This window comes from Mycothermus thermophilus (genome assembly GCF_041956435.1).
Source record: "Mycothermus thermophilus strain CBS 625.91 unplaced genomic scaffold VTJ04scaffold_6, whole genome shotgun sequence".
NCBI lineage: Eukaryota > Fungi > Ascomycota > Sordariomycetes > Sordariales > Chaetomiaceae > Mycothermus > Mycothermus thermophilus.
The window spans coordinates 414123-434818 of record NW_027191432.1 but is presented as its reverse complement, the minus strand read 5'-3'; the positions used below and the strand labels follow the sequence as shown (position 1 = coordinate 434818).

The 20696-nt window shown below is 57.0% G+C and overlaps 7 protein-coding genes across 7 annotated transcripts; 3 read left to right on the top strand and 4 right to left on the bottom strand.

Moving 5' to 3' along the window:
- Positions 1 to 983: 983 nt before the first annotated feature.
- VTJ04DRAFT_8560 (uncharacterized protein) lies at positions 984 to 1448 on the bottom strand (the record flags this gene model as incomplete). The annotated part of the gene is made up of 2 exons (XM_069367011.1): positions 984 to 1224; positions 1282 to 1448. The coding sequence occupies 2 exons, from the start codon at positions 1446 to 1448 to the stop codon at positions 984 to 986; spliced, it is 408 nt and encodes a 135-aa protein (XP_069215382.1).
- Positions 1449 to 1615: 167 nt separating this feature from the next.
- Positions 1616 to 3621, bottom strand: VTJ04DRAFT_8559 (uncharacterized protein; the record flags this gene model as incomplete). Its single annotated transcript, XM_069367009.1, has 2 exons — positions 1616 to 2997; positions 3066 to 3621. The coding sequence occupies 2 exons, from the start codon at positions 3619 to 3621 to the stop codon at positions 1616 to 1618; spliced, it is 1938 nt and encodes a 645-aa protein (XP_069215381.1).
- Positions 3622 to 8973: 5352 nt separating this feature from the next.
- Positions 8974 to 11531, bottom strand: VTJ04DRAFT_8558 (uncharacterized protein; the record flags this gene model as incomplete). Its single annotated transcript, XM_069367008.1, has 3 exons — positions 8974 to 9029; positions 9126 to 10372; positions 10429 to 11531. 3 exons carry the CDS (start codon positions 11529 to 11531, stop codon positions 8974 to 8976), a joined length of 2406 nt encoding a protein of 801 aa, XP_069215380.1.
- Positions 11532 to 12460: 929 nt separating this feature from the next.
- VTJ04DRAFT_8557 (uncharacterized protein) lies at positions 12461 to 13677 on the bottom strand (the record flags this gene model as incomplete). The annotated part of the gene is made up of 2 exons (XM_069367007.1): positions 12461 to 13130; positions 13196 to 13677. 2 exons carry the CDS (start codon positions 13675 to 13677, stop codon positions 12461 to 12463), a joined length of 1152 nt encoding a protein of 383 aa, XP_069215379.1.
- An 889-nt stretch (positions 13678 to 14566) lies between these two features.
- On the top strand, positions 14567 to 15508 carry VTJ04DRAFT_8556 (uncharacterized protein; the record flags this gene model as incomplete). The annotated part of the gene is made up of 2 exons (XM_069367006.1): positions 14567 to 14821; positions 14891 to 15508. 2 exons carry the CDS (start codon positions 14567 to 14569, stop codon positions 15506 to 15508), a joined length of 873 nt encoding a protein of 290 aa, XP_069215378.1.
- Positions 15509 to 16138: 630 nt separating this feature from the next.
- On the top strand, positions 16139 to 16886 carry VTJ04DRAFT_8555 (uncharacterized protein; the record flags this gene model as incomplete). Its single annotated transcript, XM_069367005.1, has 2 exons — positions 16139 to 16200; positions 16685 to 16886. 2 exons carry the CDS (start codon positions 16139 to 16141, stop codon positions 16884 to 16886), a joined length of 264 nt encoding a protein of 87 aa, XP_069215377.1.
- Positions 16887 to 17021: 135 nt separating this feature from the next.
- Positions 17022 to 20184, top strand: VTJ04DRAFT_8554 (uncharacterized protein; the record flags this gene model as incomplete). Its single annotated transcript, XM_069367004.1, has 3 exons — positions 17022 to 17216; positions 17291 to 19975; positions 20059 to 20184. 3 exons carry the CDS (start codon positions 17022 to 17024, stop codon positions 20182 to 20184), a joined length of 3006 nt encoding a protein of 1001 aa, XP_069215376.1.
- Between the last annotated feature and the right edge of the window lie 512 nt (positions 20185 to 20696).

Sequence of the window (20696 nt, the reverse complement as noted above, 5' to 3'; positions counted from 1 at the left end):
CAACCCGTCCACCCGCAGCAGACTTGCAGCGGAGCGCCCACCACTGCTGATCTGAACCTCATTCATCCCGCGGCGTGGGGGTACGGTAACCACCAACTCTGTAACATCCCACCTAACAACCTGGCCACCGAAACCCTCAAAAACCAATCCGTGCCAGCAAGCGTTCAGCAAGAATCCCCGACAGGGCTAATTCAGGTGATTCAGACGGTTCCGTAATCAGAAACTTGCCCTCCTTTGGTACCTGTCCAGTCCCTTGCCAGGCTGTCTTACAACAAAAGGAAAATCCAAAAAGCCGTTACGAAACCATCCGTAGCCCCGAGGAGGCTTATCTTTCTGTCCCCATCGTTGACCACAAAACAGTCCAGGGTATCGTTCCCGGTCTGCCTGGTATGTCAGCCAGCCGGTCAAACCTGAGATGCGCGATATAAGTCCAACCCAACCCGTCCACTCTTCTGGACGCACAAACCCACACACACTGCTTTCTTTCCAAGTTACATACTTCCAACCCAATGACTGTTGCTTGAATCCCAAACTGCTGTTCACCCCATCATGCTTCAAAGTTTCATAATTCTACACTCCAACTCCATCATATTCCCGCCCTTCAACACATCTCCTCTCTGGCTGGTCAACGACACACCAAACTTCGTTTCCTCCACATTTCCTTCCCCAATACCAGATACTTATACTTTAATGAGAGATATTACTTCCTCCTCCAAGATCATTATCATGACTTCCCATGCTTGTGTGTCATTACGTCCCAACATCATGCCCATGGAGGCAGACCACGTCTTTCGTTGATCATCGGCGGCTTTTCCCCCCTCTCTCTCGCGGGATCTCCTTTCTACACCACCACCACTCTTTGCTTGGCTATACGATCCTTCCACCCAGAACTCCATGCTCTCCTCCGTATCCGGCCATCTGTCGAGCATCCGTTCCAAGGACGCCTCGCAATACGACCACCTGCGTCAAGTCCTCACGAAACATCAACCACCGAGGGTACACCGAGCATTGTGCACCAAGCAAGAAAACGCCATGATAGTGATGATCGGAGATTTCAGAGCTACATTATCACTTAAAAGATCACACTTATTATATACAATCCAATCCTCACTGACACTCAACCTTCCTTTTTTCTCGTCCTTTTCTTTGTTCCCTTGACACTTCCTCCTTGACAGACTAACAAACAAGACAGCATAACAAAAACACACATTTTTTGTCTTCCATCTCGGGATCAACGATGATACCAACAACAGCAAGATCGCTCGAATTCAAAAACCGAACATCAACAACCCTGTTTTTGCTCCCAAACCCGAAATGATATCTGAAAAAACATCCCCAACGCCGAAGCTGAAAACGACACGAAAAAAAGAGAGAGTCAACACCAACCCCAAACAAAACCGACAACAAAAACCATCATGATGCTTCGATGTCCCGCCCAACGCCCTCATGCGCCCCGCTTCGCTTTGATGTTCCCTTGACCCTCGTCATGCAAAATGCCATGCTCAGAGAATATGCCGCAATGGGTGTGGTATCGATGCATCAGAGACCGAGAACGAGACAAGACGAAAGAACAACCCCGAAGAAACAAAAATCAGAAACCCCCCGAGAATGCTGATCACAACTTCCTCCCAAACATAAACGACCCATACATGCCGCCCACCTCGGCCCGAGCAACGGGGATCTTCCTCATTCCCCAGGACTCGGCGCCCATCTTCCACCGCCTCGCCCCGTCGTCCCTCTTCTCGCCGGGCGCCCGTTGCCGGACCATCCACGTGCGGCTTCCGCACTCGGTGATCTGCCATCCCATCTTCTGCAGGACGATCGAGCTCTTGCGCACCCGCTTCGACACGTCCTCGGCAACTTCAATCACCTCGAGAGGCTCCGACATGGACTTCAGCAACACGCAGGCGTTTCCGCAGAGGTATCCGAGATCGAGCTCCTGGCCCCAGAAGTCGGAAAGATCCAGGAAACGAAGCGTGTGCGGCACCCAGTCGAGCTGCATGGCATCACCCTCCTCTTCGTCCGGGATAAACAGGCGGTTGACATCCGTCAGGCGCAGGGAACGTCCCAGGGCCAGCTCCTCGAGGTGCTTCGTCAGGGGCCGAAGAAGGTCGATGTGGGAAGAGACCATGCGGCTGCCCTTGAGGCTGAGGGACTTGAGGGTGTGCGGGAGGATGGGAAGGAGTTCGGCAACGTTGTCAACATCGAGCGTCTGGTGGCTACGGGCGTCGGTAGCCAAGCTCAGGAATTGCAGCTCCCGAGCAGCCGGGTGGTTGGCAAGGAAGTCGATGATTCCCCTGGCCGTGAGCAGAGTGCACTTGGCCAGGTTGAGGTGGGTGAGCCGGGCGGTGTGAGGGATCGAGGCGAGGGCCTCGTCCGTGATGCGAGTGCCAGCCACGTCAAGATGGGTGAGGCGTGGCATCCGCGGCAACAACTTCTCGAAAACGGCCGACGGGAGCGTCAGGCACTTGTGCATCGAGAGGCGGCGCACAGTCAGCGTCTCAGGCCACTCCCCCTCGATGGCCTGAACAAAAGCGTCGCGGAACTTGTGTGAGGCGCAGCCGCAGAAATCAAGGGCCTTGATCTGCGGGAGGCCCAGGAAGAGTTTCCTCAGGACGTCAGCACTCAAGTCATCATCGATGTACTCCTGGGCCAGGAACTCCTGCAGGTTAGGCGTGAGCTCGAGGCACTGCAACAGCGTCTCAGAAGTCAGGTTGCGGGCCTTGGAGCGCTCGGCGGCCGTCGAAAAAAGCTGGGCCGGGTTGAAGTGGCAGAAGTCCAGTCGCCTCACAATGGTACCCAGGTTAGGGTGCGCCGAGATGTGGGTGAGGAACTTGTGGAAGATTCGGGAGTGGGGGATGGTGATCTTGCTGTACAGGGTGCTAAGGGTGGCGACGTGCATGGTCCTCGAAGTCAGCAGCAACGACATTAGGTCGACATTGCGACGTGTGACACCGTTGGGAGGAACATCGAGGGCGAGAAGGCTGATGATGGAAGCTGTTTGGGAATACGTCAGCGACGGTTCACACAGGTGTGGACGACAGACGCAATGGGGAAACACTTACTGAGGATCTCGGTAGGCAACCGCTCGATGGGAGCCTCGCCGGGCTTGTTCTGGCCGCGCTTCGGCGGCTTGGGCTGGGTGGTGAAGGCATGGTGAAGGATCTGAAGGTCGCCAAAGCTCTTACTGGCGAGCTTGCCCTTGACCTGAATGCCCTTCCAGCCCTGGAAGGAGTCGGCAGGGGTCCAGTACCCGAGGAGGCGGCTTCCCGGGTTTGTGACGGGTGGCTGGAACCGGGTCTGGATCATCTTGAACCGGCCGGCGCCCGAGGACTTGATGGTGAGCTCGTCGTTGTTGGCCTCGTGGTCGGAATCGTCGACAACGGCCTCGTCGCAACTATCGTCGGCTAGGTGATACGAGGACACCTTGGTGTGGGAGAAGGTCTGGGGAAGCGGGTTGTCGTTCTCCCGAATGGAGGAGAAGGAAGCGCGAGAGAGCCGATCCGAAGTGGAGGGCGATGAGGCCTCGCCGGCGTCGACGGGGGCTTTGTACTCCGGGATCCGGAGGGCCTGCGGTTTCGCATGGCCCGCCTCCCTGGGCGTTTGCTTGGGGAGCGCCATCGGGAGCGGCACCTGGCTGGAAAGCTGGGGAATGGTACAGGGGGTGCACTGGCGACTTGGTAGGGGTGCCTTGGCGCGGTGTGGTGGAAGATGGCAGCACAAAGCCGCGCAGGGTGTTGTCAGGTCAATGAAGGGGGTGAGAGAGTCTGGGTTGGGGTCAGGTGCACGGTGCTGCAATGAGGCAACACGGCCGGGTGGTCGGGTTCGAGGAGGATCGGGAAGGAGGGTGAAAAATGAAAGAGACGGAGGAGATGGCGCCAGAGAATTGCTGGTAGGATTTCCCAATGGCAGCTCTGGGTCCGTCTGTAATTCGATGCGGAGTGGGCAGACGTGCTTGCTGACGAAATCCAGGCGAATGCCAGATGGTCTGGTCTCACAAGGAGGCGGAAGGGAGGCGGCACGTTGACCGGAAGTTTTCTATTAGTCAAGGGACCAGCCTGTTAGGTAACAAGATGGTTCGGCGACGTAGCGGTGCGGGGAAGGTCGCCCAGGTGCCGGTCTGGTAGGGGATCCGCAGATGGTGGATTTTGCTGGAAGAGGCTTGCGCCGTTGGGTTCGCTGGGGACCAGGTGGTCGAGACGAAGAAGGACCCAGCGGTTGGGTTCTGGACAGAGACAAGGATGTCGAGGTGGATATGTTGGAGTATTATCGACCTGATGAAGCGTGCTCTCGAGTGTGCAGATGACACCAGGGCACTATGCAGGATGCAGGCTTTTTGCGGAGGGATGGCGAGTAGGTATCGTAATTAGGTACGGTCGCGATCGTAACAATCGTAACGACGCTTGATGTGATGATGTCGATGGCCCTCTTCAATGAATGACGACTTTGTGTCAAAAGAGGGAATGCGGATAAGATAATGGAGTCCACTGGTGTTTGGTCGAGTCGACCTTTGTGTGTGCAAGGTTTGCTTTGGGACAATATTAAAGATGGCAATGGCAAATGCCCAGAGTCGCTGCGCGGCGAAGTCGGAGTCAGGGTTTGTTCAAATACGGAAAACGGCAACTACGACATACCGACGTCAGATGTTGGCGGAGTCAGAGTGGGCTTCGGGCAGTTGCGAGCTGGCTGATCAGGTGGTAGCTACGATTTTTTCGCTGCTTCGCTGTCAGAATGCTGGATCCCTCAAAGTTGCAGTCGGCCCCCGGAATGCAGCTTCCTGCCGACCTCCCATGTTTTGCTGCGAGATTGTTCAACGTCATAAAAATCGAAGCTTTTCTTGGAAACTCCACTTGGGCCTCGACCGATGGTTCCAAGGTTGTCCATTCGCACCATTTGCAGCATCTGGTCCACCTTCTTTGATGGAGCCCGGCGATGAGGAGTGAGGGGAACGTGGAGGGGGATCTCATCTCCCGGCCCTGACATGGAACCACACCAAAACACCCAACCCAGGTTGAGCCGTTCTCGAATGTCTACATTACACAGTTGTTACACAGCCATCAATCATCGATGTTTACGGAGTATTGCGATGCATGTTTGCGTTCCGAGCGTGTCCGAGAGGCCTACCTCCGATGTATGTCCAGAGGAACAGAGGTTGACACATGGAACACCGAACACGCGAGCCACTCATAGATTGACGAATCGACGGCCCTGCCGCCATTGGCCGCACCGCCCGCCTGGGGTGACGATCGCCACCAAACAAGCTCCTTACCTAACCATCAGCATGCAGCCAAAACCTCAGGCAAAGCATCGCATCACTCTGCAGGCCGGCAGCCCATCCGGAGCTTCGCCGTACGTAATGGTTTCAACCCTACCGGCTCACCGGCAGCGTTCCAGGTGAATTTCGCAAGATGGCTGAGAAATAAGAACATCGCCATGGCAGCACGTTGTGTGACGGTCGAGCTTTCGATTCGGTTCTTTTGGAGGGGCATGCCATGGCAGCATCTCCAGCATTTCCGGTTCCTGATCTCACCCGCTGCATACGAACTCGGATCGACCCCTTATTCGAACCACCCACCACCACCACCTTGGCCTGCCTGTTGGTAACTTTCGTGACATCACGACAGAACCTACCTTACTCAGAGCCCAACGCATCTGTTTACAGCAAGGACGGTTTGGTCTACCGAATCGCAAAATGACAACGTCTTTGACGAAACCGACTGGCTTGCTGCCCAGCGCGTGCATCTGCTGATGATTTGAACAGCTGAGCAACATGGCGTCGAATCGAGTCAAGATCAGACGTGCCGTCTGGGCTGTGGTAGTCAGGCGGCTAGTTTACCCCGGACAAAGTTTCAACAACAGTTTTCTTTGGGCCGTCTTGTGGAGTGAACCGCTTTCCACGGAGAAAGCTCCATGATGGCATCCAAGCCAAGCTGTTCACGTGGTGCACATCACCTGGTGGGTGGTTCGCCAAGCAACGACAGGGGTGTTAGGAATCCGGGGAGCCGCGCGCAGCCGCCCCTGTGGGCCCTCCGTGTCCCGGAGGTTGGGCGCAGTGCATGCACCACCCTTGTTGCGCCTCCCGCCTTGCATCTAGATTTTTTGTTGATTTTTTTCTTCTTCGTTCACGTTGTTGGTGATGGCCTCAAGCATTGGACAGAATTGGACCCGCAATCCCGTGCCAAGTTTGACAAAACACGACCCTCGCTCGCCTTGTATCCAGCTCCAAAGCAGCAGCGTTGCATTCGGAGCTGGTGCCGGCCAGCGGTTCACCGACTGGAAACACAGGGGTTTGGTCCAATGCCGGCCTGGGATGCTGTGGCTCAACGAGCCTCATTAATCTCAGCTCCAACAAAAATGCCATTCCCAACTCGAGCACACAAAGGGAGACAACCGGGAAAGTCCATGCTTGTCCCATTTCAAAGAACCACCCCCTCATCTCCCGGCAGTACTTAGTGTAACCAGCCGTGTTGCCTCGCCCATCAAAGCTCATCAATCAGGTCCCCTATTTCTCCTCATCAACACAAGACGGGTGTGTATGGAATTGACAAGTGAAAACGACCCCAACACCGCCCCGGGTGTCATCCCCGCCTCACATGACCAGCCCTGTGCCTTAGCGGCTCCGTCTCCGGCTCCGCTTTCACGGATCCCTGGAGTCTCGGCTGCCCCGGGGGCCGAAAAAAAAAGTTGAGGGCGACCAACACACCAAGCGAGATGCTGCAGGTGCTCTTCATTTCGGGGCTGAGATGAGGTCCGAGTCAATCACGGCCCTGAAGTCCAGCGAAACCCTCCGTGCCCGACAACGTGACCGTCCCCGAGTCAAGACACGTGCCCGGAGCTCCTGCGCCGTGTACATATGCCAGACACAACAACACCAGCCTGGAGGCTCTTGGATAGGCCCACATACGAAGAGACTGCTTGTTGAAATGTCCATTGTAACTATGCACAACTCCTACTCCGTAGCGTTGTTCCGTACAGGCCATACACCGCCAACATGTGAAAAGAAATTTCATCCCTGAGCACAGCCAGCCACAACATCATGGGAGAGCACGCATCCGGCGATACCGCTTCCACGTGTGTCTGGATGATTCACGCCAGAATGTTCGCGGACTAAGTATTGTTTATTGACATAGTGCGGTGTCGTCATCCAGCCCTACCAGGCTGTTTAGTTTTTTTTGACAAGGGGTGGTGGTCAATGTTTGACATGGTGAAATGACAACACAAAGGCCGTCCCGAGGGTTTGGTTTAGTGTTTGATATTACACATGTGCATATGAAGAAGGCACATGGGTACGAGTACAGACGTCTCGTGTTTTGACGCTCATCAGGCCACCTGCCGAGTCGGACGCGTAGGGCTGGGGATATCAGAGATATTGACGATAGATGGATACATCATTGAAGATATTCTCAATTTCTGAATATCTACTACGTCGTACGAGTAGGTAGATTGACATGAAAAGGTCAAGCTGTATTCAGCACCGACAGTATATGCACCTTAGGTATCTTACACATGAGCAGAGCAATTGAGTTACGTGTGGAGGAATTATAATAACCTGGAAGATGAGTATGTTCTTCCCGACGGTAGCTCTGTCCCGGTCAGGCAGAGCGCCAGGAATCGCAGGGAGAAAGGGCATACGGGCGATGAAATCTCAATACAACCTAGTTGGGTATGCAGGTTGTTAATAAGAAGATATGTACGTTGTGCTAGGCGAGTTCATTATAAAATAATAGTATAGTAGGGTCCAGAACGTCCCTTATGTCTTTCCAAATCCGACCTTTGGCTTTGGATTATCCTGTTTCTGCTGCGCCACCCCAGATCATGGTCATTATCGGACAGACGTGTCTTGCCATTCAGACCAAGTCTGGTCTACATACATCCCTAGATACCATGTCGCGAGAGTCCGAGGAATGGAGATACATCAGCTGAACACGCGTCCATTATTAGACAAGTGCTTAAATACCTTACGAGAACAACAGAGGAGATGAGAGTCCACCTGCCCAAAGGGGACTTCCGCAAAAGAGTAGATGGACAAAGATATCTAGCCCTGAGGTGAGACACATCTAAGAGAACTCCCTACATTCAGTACCTAAGAAAATACACTCCCCAGTCAGAATACTTCACCTAATGTAGTTACCTAGGTACTCAAGGTCAGGAACTCAAAGTCCCCCACCTCTCGCCTCCCAGGGATATAATCCCCCCGTCCCCGTCCTCCCAGCACCAACCGCCTCCCCGTCGAAAGTGACAATGGCCAAGTGGTCAAGTCAAGTGAGGCGGTCCTAGCTTCGCCAGGCCGCCCACGCGGTAAATCGAAACCGTCCTGGGTTTGACCCCCAGGCGTGTCGGAACAGACACCACACTGGATTGTTGCGTAGCCATTCCCACCTCCACTCGACCGGCGGGGGAGTAAGGCTGGGTGGTGAACTTCTTGTCTTTTTTCTTTCTGTTCATCTTGAAGTAGGTGAGTTACTGTAAATATTGTCCATAGCTTCCTGTTGGGTGACTCACTGGCATAGGAAGATCGTATGGTATGAGTTTTCCGGAACAGACTGATACAGTGATCTCACAGAGAGGTCTGTCTCTCCCTCCATAATATCACATAAGCACCAGCAAGTTTTAACTCTCCCCGAGGACAGCAGTGATGATACACATGCAGTCGGTCAATACTGAATTGATTGACATTGTAAGTCCTAATAATAACATTTTCCGCCTTACAAAATGAGGGGGAATATACCACCTTCCGCTCGAGAGCGCACAGCGTAATAACAACTCTCAGGAGGAGTCGACAAACAACTGACCCGAAACAACAGAGCAAACAAAGAGACCCAACAACAGCAAAGAACAGCAAAGTTGAGAAACCATGACCCTATATAAACCACCCATACCCCAAAATGTAATACCTGTAGCAATAACCATGTTTACCCCTTTCTTCCCAAACCCAACATCCCAACACCACCAACAAGCGCTTGATGATGATGATCACCTCCTCTCCCCAATCTTCAACCTCTTCTTGCAATCCTCGCAGTACCATTTTGCTGTTTGTCACAATCACAAAGTTAGCAGAGCCCAACCAAACAACCAGACAGACGGACAAGGAGATGAGAAGGGAAAAGAAAGAAAACGAAACTCACCATTCCCCCTCGGCGCCACCCTCAACCCAACACACTCCAAATGGAACCACTCCCTCGGACATCCCTCCCCGTCACACGCCACCATCTCTCCGTAACTCCCCTGGTTGCAGTAGCAATAGACATCGTCCTCCTGGCCCTGATCGTCATCCTCCTCTTCTTCCTCATCCTGAGCAGCTTCCTCCTCGTCCGCCATCTCCTCGTCCTCATCCTCTTGCCTCTGCTGTTGCTGTTGCTGCTTGTTGTTTCTGCCATTCTTGCCATGGTGACCTCCGTTCTCGGCATCGGCAGCTTTCGTCCCCGAGGAGGAGCCGTCGTCGTCTCGTCGCCGGTCTTTGGTGGAGGTTTGGGCAGCTCGTCCGTTGTTCGAGTCGCCGGTGGCGGTGGAGGCAGTCGAGGCAGACGCGCGGTCCTGGGATTTCCTCCCGTTTCCGTTGCCATTTGTGGCGGCGTCCTTGTCCTTTTCCTTGTCCGCTGCAGCACCAGATGTCCCTGCAGGTGTTGCCCCAACAGCGGCAGCAGCCGACGAAACAGACGCACCCTTTTTGTGGCTTCTCTTCCCGCCGCCGCCGGCAGCCGAGGTTGCCGCGGCGTTGTTGCTGTTCCCGGCATTCGCGGTGCTAGCGGCGGCGCTCTCTGCATGGTTGCGAGCCGACCTGGATCGTGACATGGCCGCGCCCCCGGCGCCACCATTGCTACCAGCCCCGCTTGCCGCAGAGGAGTCGGGGAAGGACCCGATAGCTGGGGTAGATGGCTTGCTTGCGCGGCCGCTCTTGGTTTTCACGACGCCCGTCGGAGTGGGTTGGATGGCGAGGCCCGCATCCTTCTTGTTTGCGGGAGTTTCCTCGCTCGCCTTGGATGCGGCGGCATCCTTCTTGGTGCCGTTAGAAGCCCCAAGGTCGGGCGTGGGAGGAGCTTCGTCAGTGTCTGGCTTTTGGGCGCCCGGTTTTGTTATGATTGGAACGTTGGTCTCCTTTTGAGCTGTTGACTCCGCGCCGTTCTTGGCCCCATTTGATGTCTGGCCCTCCTCAGGTGTCTCTGGTAAATCACCGTTCGCCTTGTTGGGTAGCGCAGTCGATGGCCGTCTTTCGGTGTTGGCCTGCGAAACCGAGTTCTGACGCGCGCGAGAAGTTGCCGGCTTGGAGGTGCCAGAGGGGATCGGCGAGTCCCTTCCGGTCTTTCCAGGATCAGGGAACGAACCGATGACGGGTGAAGATGTGACGGACGGCGAAGCGCCAGCGGCGGTCCTGCTGTGGAAGGAGTTAGTTAGCGATGTGTGTGCAAAAATAAAAATCGCAACACGTACCTCTTCTTTGCCTGGCCGCTCGAGGTTGGCAGCGCCTTGCGCTTCTTCCCACCCTCGGGTGCTGGGGTTTCCCTGGGACTTGTGGTCCCTTTCTTGGAGGCATTGGCGCCGTAAACAGAGCTCATGGCACGCTCCATCGGAGCGCCGCCGTTCGTCTTTGCATCGGGCTTGCGCCGCTTGTTCGTCACCGTCGCGCCGGTCTGGGCACCCGCGATACCGAGACCGACAGGCCCCGAGTCGGGAAGCGGTTTCCGGGACTTGGCTCCCTGGCCCTTCTTCCCACCCTCTTGGTTCTTGTCAGCGTCGGCGTCTGCGGGCTGGTTCTTGTTGTTCTTCTTGGCCGCCAAGGCCTGTTTCCTATCGTTGCTGCGGGCAGCGGCCTCCTCAGCCAGGGCCTGAGCGGCAGCAGACAGCGCGGCGGCGCCCTCGCGACGGGACCGCTCAGCCTGCTTGTCGTTGGCCTTGGCCTGCCTGTTGTCGACGTATGCCCAGTGTGTTTCGCTACCCCACTTGGCCTCGTCGCTGAACTCGGCCTCGAGGTGTGGCCAGATCTCGTCGATGCGCGACAGCTGTTTGTGTAGGGCGTCATTGGCTGTGGAGATGACGTGGTTCTTCTCCTCGAGCGATACAAGGAGCTCTTGGATCTTGAGGGCGGTATCGCGGAAGAGCGTGCGGCGGGGGAGGTTGGAGGGGTCGAAGGGGTTGCTGGGAGCAGCGGCGGCATCGGGCTGCGCGGCGGGCACTCCGGGGAAGAGCGGGACGGTGCGGTCGGGAGGACAAGAGTTGAGGGCGGCGCGAAGGAGGTCGAAGAGAGCAGCCTCAGGAGCAAAGATCTTTGCGTCAACCTCCTTGAGGAGGGTGAAGTGGCGGACCAGCTCCTTTGGCAAGGCCGTGATGGCATCGGCAAAGTGGGTAACGCCGGGCAGGATGTTGATGGGTTGTTCCGGAGCTGGACCGGTCGCGAGGGGGTTGTTGCGATTGAGCGACGAGGTTCGCTGCGGGTTGACTCGGGTTTGGCGCACGGGTTGTCGGCGACCAGAAGCTGTCGCGGTCGTCGCGCCGGTCGCGCCGTCAGGCGCCGCGGGCGTCTTGGAAGTCCTCATCATTCGAGGAGGTCGAGTCAAGAGGATGTCGACTGGAGGTAGACAAATCTATTTCGGAATGTATGATGGCGTACAGCAAGGCGGAAGACGACAGGGGACGAGGGGAAAGGGGGTGAAAGGAGGCGTGGGAGAAACCGAGGATGGGGAAGTTGACGGAAAAGAACGAATCGACGAAAAATACTGGACGTGGCGCTGTGGCCCTCCTCGGGAGAAAAAAGGTGAAAACGCCGAAGCCTCGCTGGGGCCGAATGGATTTCGATTCCAAAGAATGACACGACGGTCAAGCTTCGAGGCGCATTGGAGAGTCTCGAAGGCCTTTGCAATGTCGGGAGGTCGGGGGTGCAGAAAAATGGAGGAGCAAGAAGACGCCAGGACTTCCAAGGTGCAACTGAGAGCTTGCATCCCCAATCAAGCAGCCGGTCGCAACACCGCCCGCACCTGGACCGGCGCCATTCTGCCGCTTGGAGGCGTGGGTAACCTGTGGGGCCATGGCTGGAAACGGTGCTTCTGATACGTCACCGCCCTGGCCGATAAGATAAGAAATCACCTGCCGACAGGGATGAGCAGAAGTGAGGGACAGAGCAACACAAAAACCGGACGAAAGGACTGCACTTGTGGATCGTGGTCTGCAGAACGGGAAAGATGCATGAACAAAATGCCGTGGAGAGCTGCACTTCTTGCCGTCAACATGATAGATTGTTGATTGAGCAGCCATCTAGCTCGATGTAGGCAGGGTCCAGTCCATGCTGCTGGTATTGGAACCAAGATCATACGGAGAATATGCCCCTTCTGATTGCGCCAACGCCCTTCCCTGGAATCTATCCCGACTCTGTTTCTTTTTCAAATGACATAAAAAAACCAAACAACCGCCAGAGAAGAGAGAGTAGTAGAAAACATGGATGCCTGTATGTGCGCGATGAACTCGGTGCTCACTCCTGCTTTAACCGCCTCCGCGGCCGCTCGTCCCGGGCCTTCTGCTTCTGCCTCCATTGCCATTCGACCAGCACCGGCAAAAAGTGCCAGAGGTCGAACTCGGGCCAGAGACACTTGAGGAAAAAGATGTGCGTATCCTGGTGGCACTGCCACAGCATGTAGTCACTGAGGCGCTCAACGCCGCTGGTGCGAACAAATATGTCGAGCGGTGGGCAACCCGCCGTGTACAGATGCTTTTCGATGGTCTCGGGGGTGATAGTCTCAGGGTTGGGGTAGATGGCCACCCCGGCGCGGCTGGAAGCGTCCTTGCTGCTGTCGCTATCTTCAACGGCACTGCCGATTTCGTCTCTTTCCCCATCAAGGCCGCTCTTTAAGGCCGTGGTAGAGTCGGAGGAGTGCAGCGTTGTGGCCGTCGACACGGCGTCATCGTGGTCGTGGTCGTGGTCGTGGTCGTCAGATCCAGGAGTCGACGGCGACTCACTTATGCTCTCGAGCACATCGGGGGCGGCGCCTGCCTGCTTGGACAGGATCTTTTGCGTAATGCGGCTCTGGGAAAAGGGAGTGCTGTGCGGACGTGGGGTCTGAGAGTATTCCTCCACCGTACGCCGGATCGCCGTCGTCATCTCCTCGCGGGACGTATAGGGGAAGCAGATGTTGAGAACACAGCTGGTGGGGAAATCCGGTTAGTTTCAGCTGCGCCAAGGGGCGATAAAGGTGGACAGAGCACTCACTCAGTGTTGTGCTTCGTGGCGGCCATGGCACGCTCGGCGACCTCAAGCACGTCCGGCGGGACGAGGTCGAGGCGGCCAAGCACTCTCACGCTGGCGCCATACCGATCTAGCAGCTCGCCATGTTGGATGAGCTGCTCGAGCTTGACCTTGGCCAGCTGCATAAGCCCGTCGACTTCGTACTTGGGGCGGTGGAAGTTCTCGATGCTGAATGCGTAGACGGTCACGACCTTGACGCCGCACCGGTAGCACACCTCGAGGACTCGGGCCATGGCCTCAAAGCCCAGCGAGTGGCCCTCGACAGTCTCCAGACCATGGGTCCGGGCATACCGGCGGTTGCCGTCCATCTCGAAGGCGACATGGCCGGGGATGGGGCCCTGGGAAAGGGCGCCGATAAGGGTCGAACGGAGCTTGTTGATCGCCCATTCCGCGGGGGGCGAGCTCAGGAACCAGTTGCGTATGCGGGATTGGTATCGGTTTGGCATGGCGAGTGGTGTGTAGAGTTATGTATGTTTATGTATGACAAGCCGACTTGACTTGGGATGCGATGATCCGGGTTCCGTGAAGATAAGCCGGGAATCCTCGCTGTTTGTATGAGCCGACCGACGCTATCAGGCTCGTATCATATGGAAACGTTGCCAAAGTCAACAAACCGTGGCCCCAACCCCTCTTGTTGTTGAAAACGAGCGGAATGAAGCAGAACAAAACTCCCAGGGAGAGCCAACAGGGGATAGATCAGGCGAGGGAGAGCAACCACACTGACTGGTGAGGTCTCAACTGAGGAGCAGGAGAGAACATGATGGCATGCCTTCGAGATTGCGTGTCTTCGATGCATCCGCTGAATTGCGACCTCCTGTTTCTCTGAGTGGGCCCACATTTTCGGGTGCAACCCTGGAACTGGGACCCGGACGTCATGGGGCGTTTCCAGGGTCTGCAATGGTCTGTCAGGGTTCAGGTTGTGCATGTGGGTCTTGGCATCAAAGAGTCCATGTGGCATTTCACAGACATTCATCAATTGGCAACGCTGAGATACCATCAATCAGCCTTGAGAGCAAGGTCAGCAAAATATCCAACACCTGCAGAGAGCCTGACTCTCACCTGGAGGGATTCAGTGCTTTCTGTGTCTCTCGCTCCAAGTTCTCTTCTTCTTTTTATTTTCCGAGAACACGGAGAACAATTCGGAAGAAGCTCCGATTCATCCATCAAGGAGCTCCCGTCCATTCCCAGCTTCAACAAGCCATTGCCAACACCACGCCTAGCGGCTTGCAACGTCTCATTCACTCGAGTCACGTTCGGCATCCGGCTCCATCGCCATCACCACCACCACAAACTCCTCCCACTCCATCATGAGGTAGTCCTCATTCTCAAGCCGCCATGTCATTCAATAGCACGCCTGTGACGCGGACGCTGGTGTTGGGCCTAGTAGGGTCTTCCATCGCGGCCAGCCTGTTCGATATCAAGCACTACTTTTACATTTCGGTCGGCACCCACATCTTGCAGTACCGACAGACATGGCGCGCCCTAATCTGGCAGCTGTGCTACACCAACTCGTCCGAGGTTCTCTTTGCCGCCATGACTCTGTATAACCTGAGGGTGGTCGAGCAGTTTTGGGGTTCGAGGAAGTATGCGGTAAGTTTTGCCATCACTCGGCCAGTCTTTGACACGAACAAATCCTCGTCATGCTAACTTGACCCCAAGTCGTTCGTGCTGGTCACGGGGCTGCTTACCTCCATCATCCCTCCGGTTCTGCTCACGGCTGTCATCCGTCCGCTGACTTGGGGCGTGTTTGACTTCCTTCCCGCAGGGCCAACCCCTCTCATCTTTGCCATCCTGGCACAGTACCACGCCATGGTGCCACACATTTACCAGTACAAGGTGGCCTTGACGACTGGTCCTCCCCCCCGCCGGACCGGCGGTAGCAGTAGCAATGTCGAGGACGACGACGACATCCCCGCCCTTGTCTTCTCCGACAAGTCGACCAAGTACCTCATGGCGCTGCAGCTCGCCCTTTTCCAATGGCCCGGTTCGCTGCTCGGGGCGGTAGTCGGCTGGCTGGTTGGGCAGGCGTGGCGCAGCGAACTGATCCCTGGTGCCTTGACTCGTTGGCGCGTGCCCGGATGGGTTGTGGGCATGCGGAGCGTCAAGACGAGGGGCAACGACCAGTTTGAGGGGATGCGTCGGCGGTTGGAAAGTGAGGGGGCGTCGACCGGGGCGACGGCGTCCGGGCTACAGCAACAGCAACAGGCTGGGGCCGAGGCCAGCCGGAGGAGGACTATGGGGCAACAACTGTTGGATGAAGTTCGCGGGGCGTTTTGAGGGGGCATACGCGGGGTAGAACGGACGATGTGATGGGTCCCTGGCCAGGCCAGATCCCTCACGATCCGCCGTCGGGCCAAGTTATACTTAGAATCAACTGTTGATTTTCTGTGGCTAACAGCCTCGTGGACCCTTTTCTTTGCCTGCATCACATACATACAGTCACCGCCTAGTTCCGTGATGTCTTCAGCCGTGCGGCCCCTTCCTCAGTCCCGTGCTGTTTGTCCTCTCCCGTGCCTATGTCTCGAGATACGTGGGAACTCATGATGCGGTAGTGTCCAGCCCAACAGTCTGCGCCACCGCCATGAGAAGCGAGCAAGGCGAATGGGCGATGATGCATGGGATGCCCACCATCGGGTTTCCTTCGCGGCTGTCGTGAAGGTTGCCACACACAGCCCGTCCGGTGGCCTGCCGTCGGGCCATCCATTGGACATCGGGACAGTATCGGAAGCTTCAAACACACACCGTACCCTCGAGAGACAGCTCCCGGGCGGCGCCCGATGCCAAGCCTTTGATGCCATTTTGACGTTGTTCATTGGTTGGCCTCGCCGAACCGCCGTTCCCGACTCTCCGGATCCTCCCCACGCAGCACTTGGGCACAGTGCGCGACATTAACACTATCCCGTCCACATGCAAGACAGCGAAGCAGCACCGCCCAACGCCTGGCGCGGGCCCAACTTCGCAGTGGATGTGTAAGTGGATGGCATGTACATTCACGGCGCTCCCCCAACTTTATTTCCATAGAGTTGAACCAACTCGATGTTTGCCATCAACGACAGGGAATATCATACGTGCGACGGCCATTTGATTCTTTTTTTCTCCGTGTATTATTCGCGTCGCTGACAGACCTTGACTCGCGTTAAAGTTTGGCGTCAGAGGTCCCTTGCATCCAATTTTACGTCTGGCATCGGGCTGAGACACCCTTGCACCAGACATTTCCGTATCGAGCTTGTGCGGGCGCTTTCGCTCTTTGACTTCAGGGACCAAAGATCCACTTGAACTGCGATCATCTCCCCTTCGGGTTGAACCTCATCTTCTCTTTTTCTCCCTCTCTCCCGAGTCCCGGAGCCCCGAGAAATTTCTCGCTGCCGATTTTCGCGCTTGGATTCTCTGTTCGACCGCGACCAGCTCGAGTGTTTTGTCCGACTTGCTGTCGCCAACGTTGCGATCTTGCAGCAAAGCTACAATTGACTCCTCGGCCCCTGACACTCTAATCTGCGATCTCGAGACGAGCCGGAACCCCTCGGTCCAGTTCTTGTCAAGGCGCCAAAGTCCAGACCAGACGACAGACGAATACATATCCGACGCCCAACGCGGCGCTTTCAGACGTCACCAACGGGCGATCCGTCTCTCTCTTCGCCACAGCATGGAAGCATAGCCACGATTTTACCAGTACTTGTGTGAAGACCGATCTGAACACACCATACATCTCGGGCGCCCCCAACATCTTGGATAATGTCTTCTTGATTGTGCACTTTGCGACTCGAAAGCCACTAGAAGAAACCCAACTACAATGAACGGCGCAACCACAAGGTTAGGCGGTCCTGTGGGAGCGCCGCCTCCGAGACAGAACTTCGGCCCTCCGGGGCGTGGCGTCCCCTTTCCGGGGGCACCTCCCCCGATCATGCCCAGCGGAAAGGCCTTGGTCGAGGGCTACCGGAAGGACATCCTCACAGGCTTCGAAAAAGAGCGCCCCAGATACAATCCAGTACGCATGCTTCCTTGCGCCGTCTATGAGTACTTTGTGGCCCGACGTCATTGCTGACACTAGGTTGACGTTAGATGAACGAGATGCGCCCCCAGAGCTCTCCCCTTGTTGACCTCAAGGACCCGATCCAGGTCCATCTGCTCACCGAGACGGCCCTTTCCGACAGCAAGGAGTTCGAGATCTTGTCGCAGGAGGAAGTGGACAGCCTTAAGAAGCAGATCCAGTCCCTCACCATGCGCGTCGAACAGGCCCGCGCCAACCTGGCCATCCAGTCCAAGTACCGCGACGCCGCCATCTCCATGGCCCGCTTGTACGCACCTTCCAAGGCCGACGGCAAGCGTCGCAGCTTGCTTGGCAACCGCATGAGCGATTCGGCCAAGGAGGCCGAGATGGAGAAACAGGCTTGCGAGCGCCGCTGCGAGGAACTTGCCACGGAGCTCTTCACCCTGGAGAAACGCCTTATGGAACCCCAACGACGCCTCCTCGAACACACCGCTGGTATTCTTCAGCTTACCCACCGTGCTTCGTCCAAGAAATCCGGCCAACCGCCAGCTGGTGCACCTATGATGATGAATGGTATCCCCGGAAGCCCAGAGAGCCTGTATACCTACACCAACGCCCGGAATAGCGTCGAACTCCCCAACGATGACTTCGACTTTGACCGCAGCATGTACCTGTCGCTCGATCCATCAGGCCGCCAGCAACCCGCCGCACCCGGCCGGGCGCGGAAAAACACCATCGAGATCCCGATGAAGTCGCCTATCCGCGAGCAGAACGCCCAACTGCGCGAGCTGCGCGAAGAGCTGGACAAGGTCCGCGAGGAGAACGAGCGCATTCTCGAGGAGAATATCCAACTCAAGATGGCGGAGCAGCAGCTTAAGGACGAGCTGGCCCGCCTGACCTCGGAGGACAACCAGCTGCGCGAGGACCGGGAGCGCGCCATGGATGAGATCGCACGCTTGCAGACCCGGGAGCGCGAGCTTGCTGACGAGAACGCCCGCATGCTCGACGAGGCGAGCCGCATCAAGGACGCAGATGCCCGGATGCGCGCCATCGAGGAGCAGGTCATGGGCGAGACGGAAGCGCTGCGCACCAGGACTGCCCAGCAGCAAGGCGCGATGGCCGATGCTGCGGACAAGCTGCAGAACCTCAACAGCAGGCTGCGCGACGTGCTCGTTGCGTTCAACCCGGCTAAGCACAGCGCATCTGAGGTCCCGCCGGCCACTGGCGATCCGGCAGAATCGCTGGCTGAGCAGCTCGAGTTCCTGAAGATGGGTATTGCGGCAGTTACCGAGGAACAACAGAGCGGAGCTTCTGAAGCGTCCAGGGAGGTGGAGAACGCGAGGGCTGAAGCCGAAGCCGCTGCGTCGTCTCTCAACAGGGCCGCCGCGCGCCTCGGGGGTATTTCGCGCGAGCTTCAGGAGGTTCTCGGGCGGGCTGGCGCTAATACCCCCGCGGTTCCTGAGGGCGGCAGCCTGGACGACCAGCTTGGCTATCTCGAGCAGGCTGTCGACATCGTTAGCGACGAGCTCGCGCGCGCCATCCAGCAGTCGTCCACCGCCTCGGCCGCGAAGCAGAGCGTCGACCAGGTTGACGCCGTGCTCATGGGTCTTTGGGACATCATCCAAACAGGCGAGGCCGAGCTGGAGCAGCAGCGCCTCGAGCGGCGCAGGAACCGCGCCCTCGGCCAGGGCGGTGACGACGAGGAGGACCTCTCGGCCAGCAGCGACATCGAAGGCTACATTCGCGAGCCCTACTCCCTGCAGGCCTTCTCCGCCAAGGTCCAGCGGCTGTACGCCCAAGCCACCTCGCTGCGCGAGCAAAAGTATATCCTGCAGCGCCAGATCCGGCAGCAGCGCGAGCTCAACAACCGCACCGAGTCGGAAAAGGACCTCGAGCTGCAGGCCAAGACGGAAGAGCTCGAGCGCACCCAGGCGCTCCTCGACGACGCCGAGCTCGCGGCCCGCGAGGCCCAGGCCCAGCTCCGCCAGGCCCTCGCGGACCTCGACACTTTGCAAAAAACCACCGCAGCCAACGAGGCCGCTTCCTCCTCCTCCGCCAAGGCCGCGCAATCCCGCATCGCCACCCTCGAGTCCGACGTCCGCGACGCCCAGACGCAACTCGCCGAGGCCACCGCCGCGCGCGCACAGCTCGGATCCCAGATCGCCGAGCTGCAATCCAAACTCTCCGAGGCCAACGCGTCTGAGAAAAAACTCCGCGCCGACCTCAAGGCCAAGGACGACGAGCTCGACCAGCTCAACACGATGGTGGTCGAGCTCAAGACCGAAGTCGCCTTCGCCAAAGCCGAGCTCGACGGCGCGTACGGCTCGCGCAAGCAGCGCGCGGCCGAGGCTGCCGCGGCGGCGGCCGCCGCGGGGCAGACCCAGGCGCAGACCGAGAACCAGGAGCTCAACGCCCAGGTGCAGCGTCTGCGCGGCGAGCTGGAGAGCGCGCTGCGCGACCTCGAGGAGGTGACCAAGGAGAGCATTGCGGCCGAGCGGGAGCGGGTCGATCTCGAGGGCCGGCTGGACGACGTTGTCGCGCAAAAGGCGGAGCTCGAGGCCGAGGTGGAGGCCCTGCGCGCGAGGTTGGACAAGGCGCAGGAGGAGCTGGATGCGCTCAAGTTGAGCGCCAAGCAGCAGGCGCCTGCTGCTTCTGCGGCCGCGGGTGGCGGTGCCAGGAGCGCCGGCGCGATGCTCAGCGAGCAGTTCCGCGGTGTCATGAAGGAGGAGAGGAAGAAATTCCAGGAGGAGTTGAGGGTGAGTTCTTTCCCTTGTTATCATTTACTTCCCAACTTTACTCTCGTAGTGTACATGATGACTGACGTGCTATGTGCTTACAGGAGGAGCAAGCCAAACGCCGCAAGGTCGAAGAGGAACTTCGTGCGCTCAAGAGGCAGCAGCAGGGCCTGTCTGCCGGCCCGAGCACGCCGTCGGTAACCAGCAGGGGGTTGCTTTCGCCTAGGTAACGATGGCGTCCGTCGCGTTTGAAGACCCAAATGCCTGAACAAGCGGGAAAGTGAGTGGTCTGGATATGGAACCTCGGTGTGATAGACAACCCCGGACGAGGTGATGATGGTACGACCAAGTTGGATTCTTGATTCTTTAGTTTCTATTTTCTTTCTTCCGTTTCACTTTTTGATGTTCATATCTTCTTTATTCTCCTATTCTGATTCCCATGTTCCGGGAATGGCCGGATTGTTCACGAATGGTGTTGGTGTGGTTTTTCTTTTTCTTGAGACTTGATTGGGATATTGATACCTTTGGTTTTATTTGTTTCGGCGAAATACAGAAGAAGACGGACGAGGAGGATCAGGACACATACACCATAGACAGATGTGATGCAGTCGGATGTATAGTGACTGGGGCTGTGATCATGGCCAGTCGTGACGTCAATCTCAAGTACATAATCAGGCCCATGCAATGTCAGATTTGTGTGTCTCTTCCGTCAAGAATGGAAGATGATGTACAGTCCATGTAA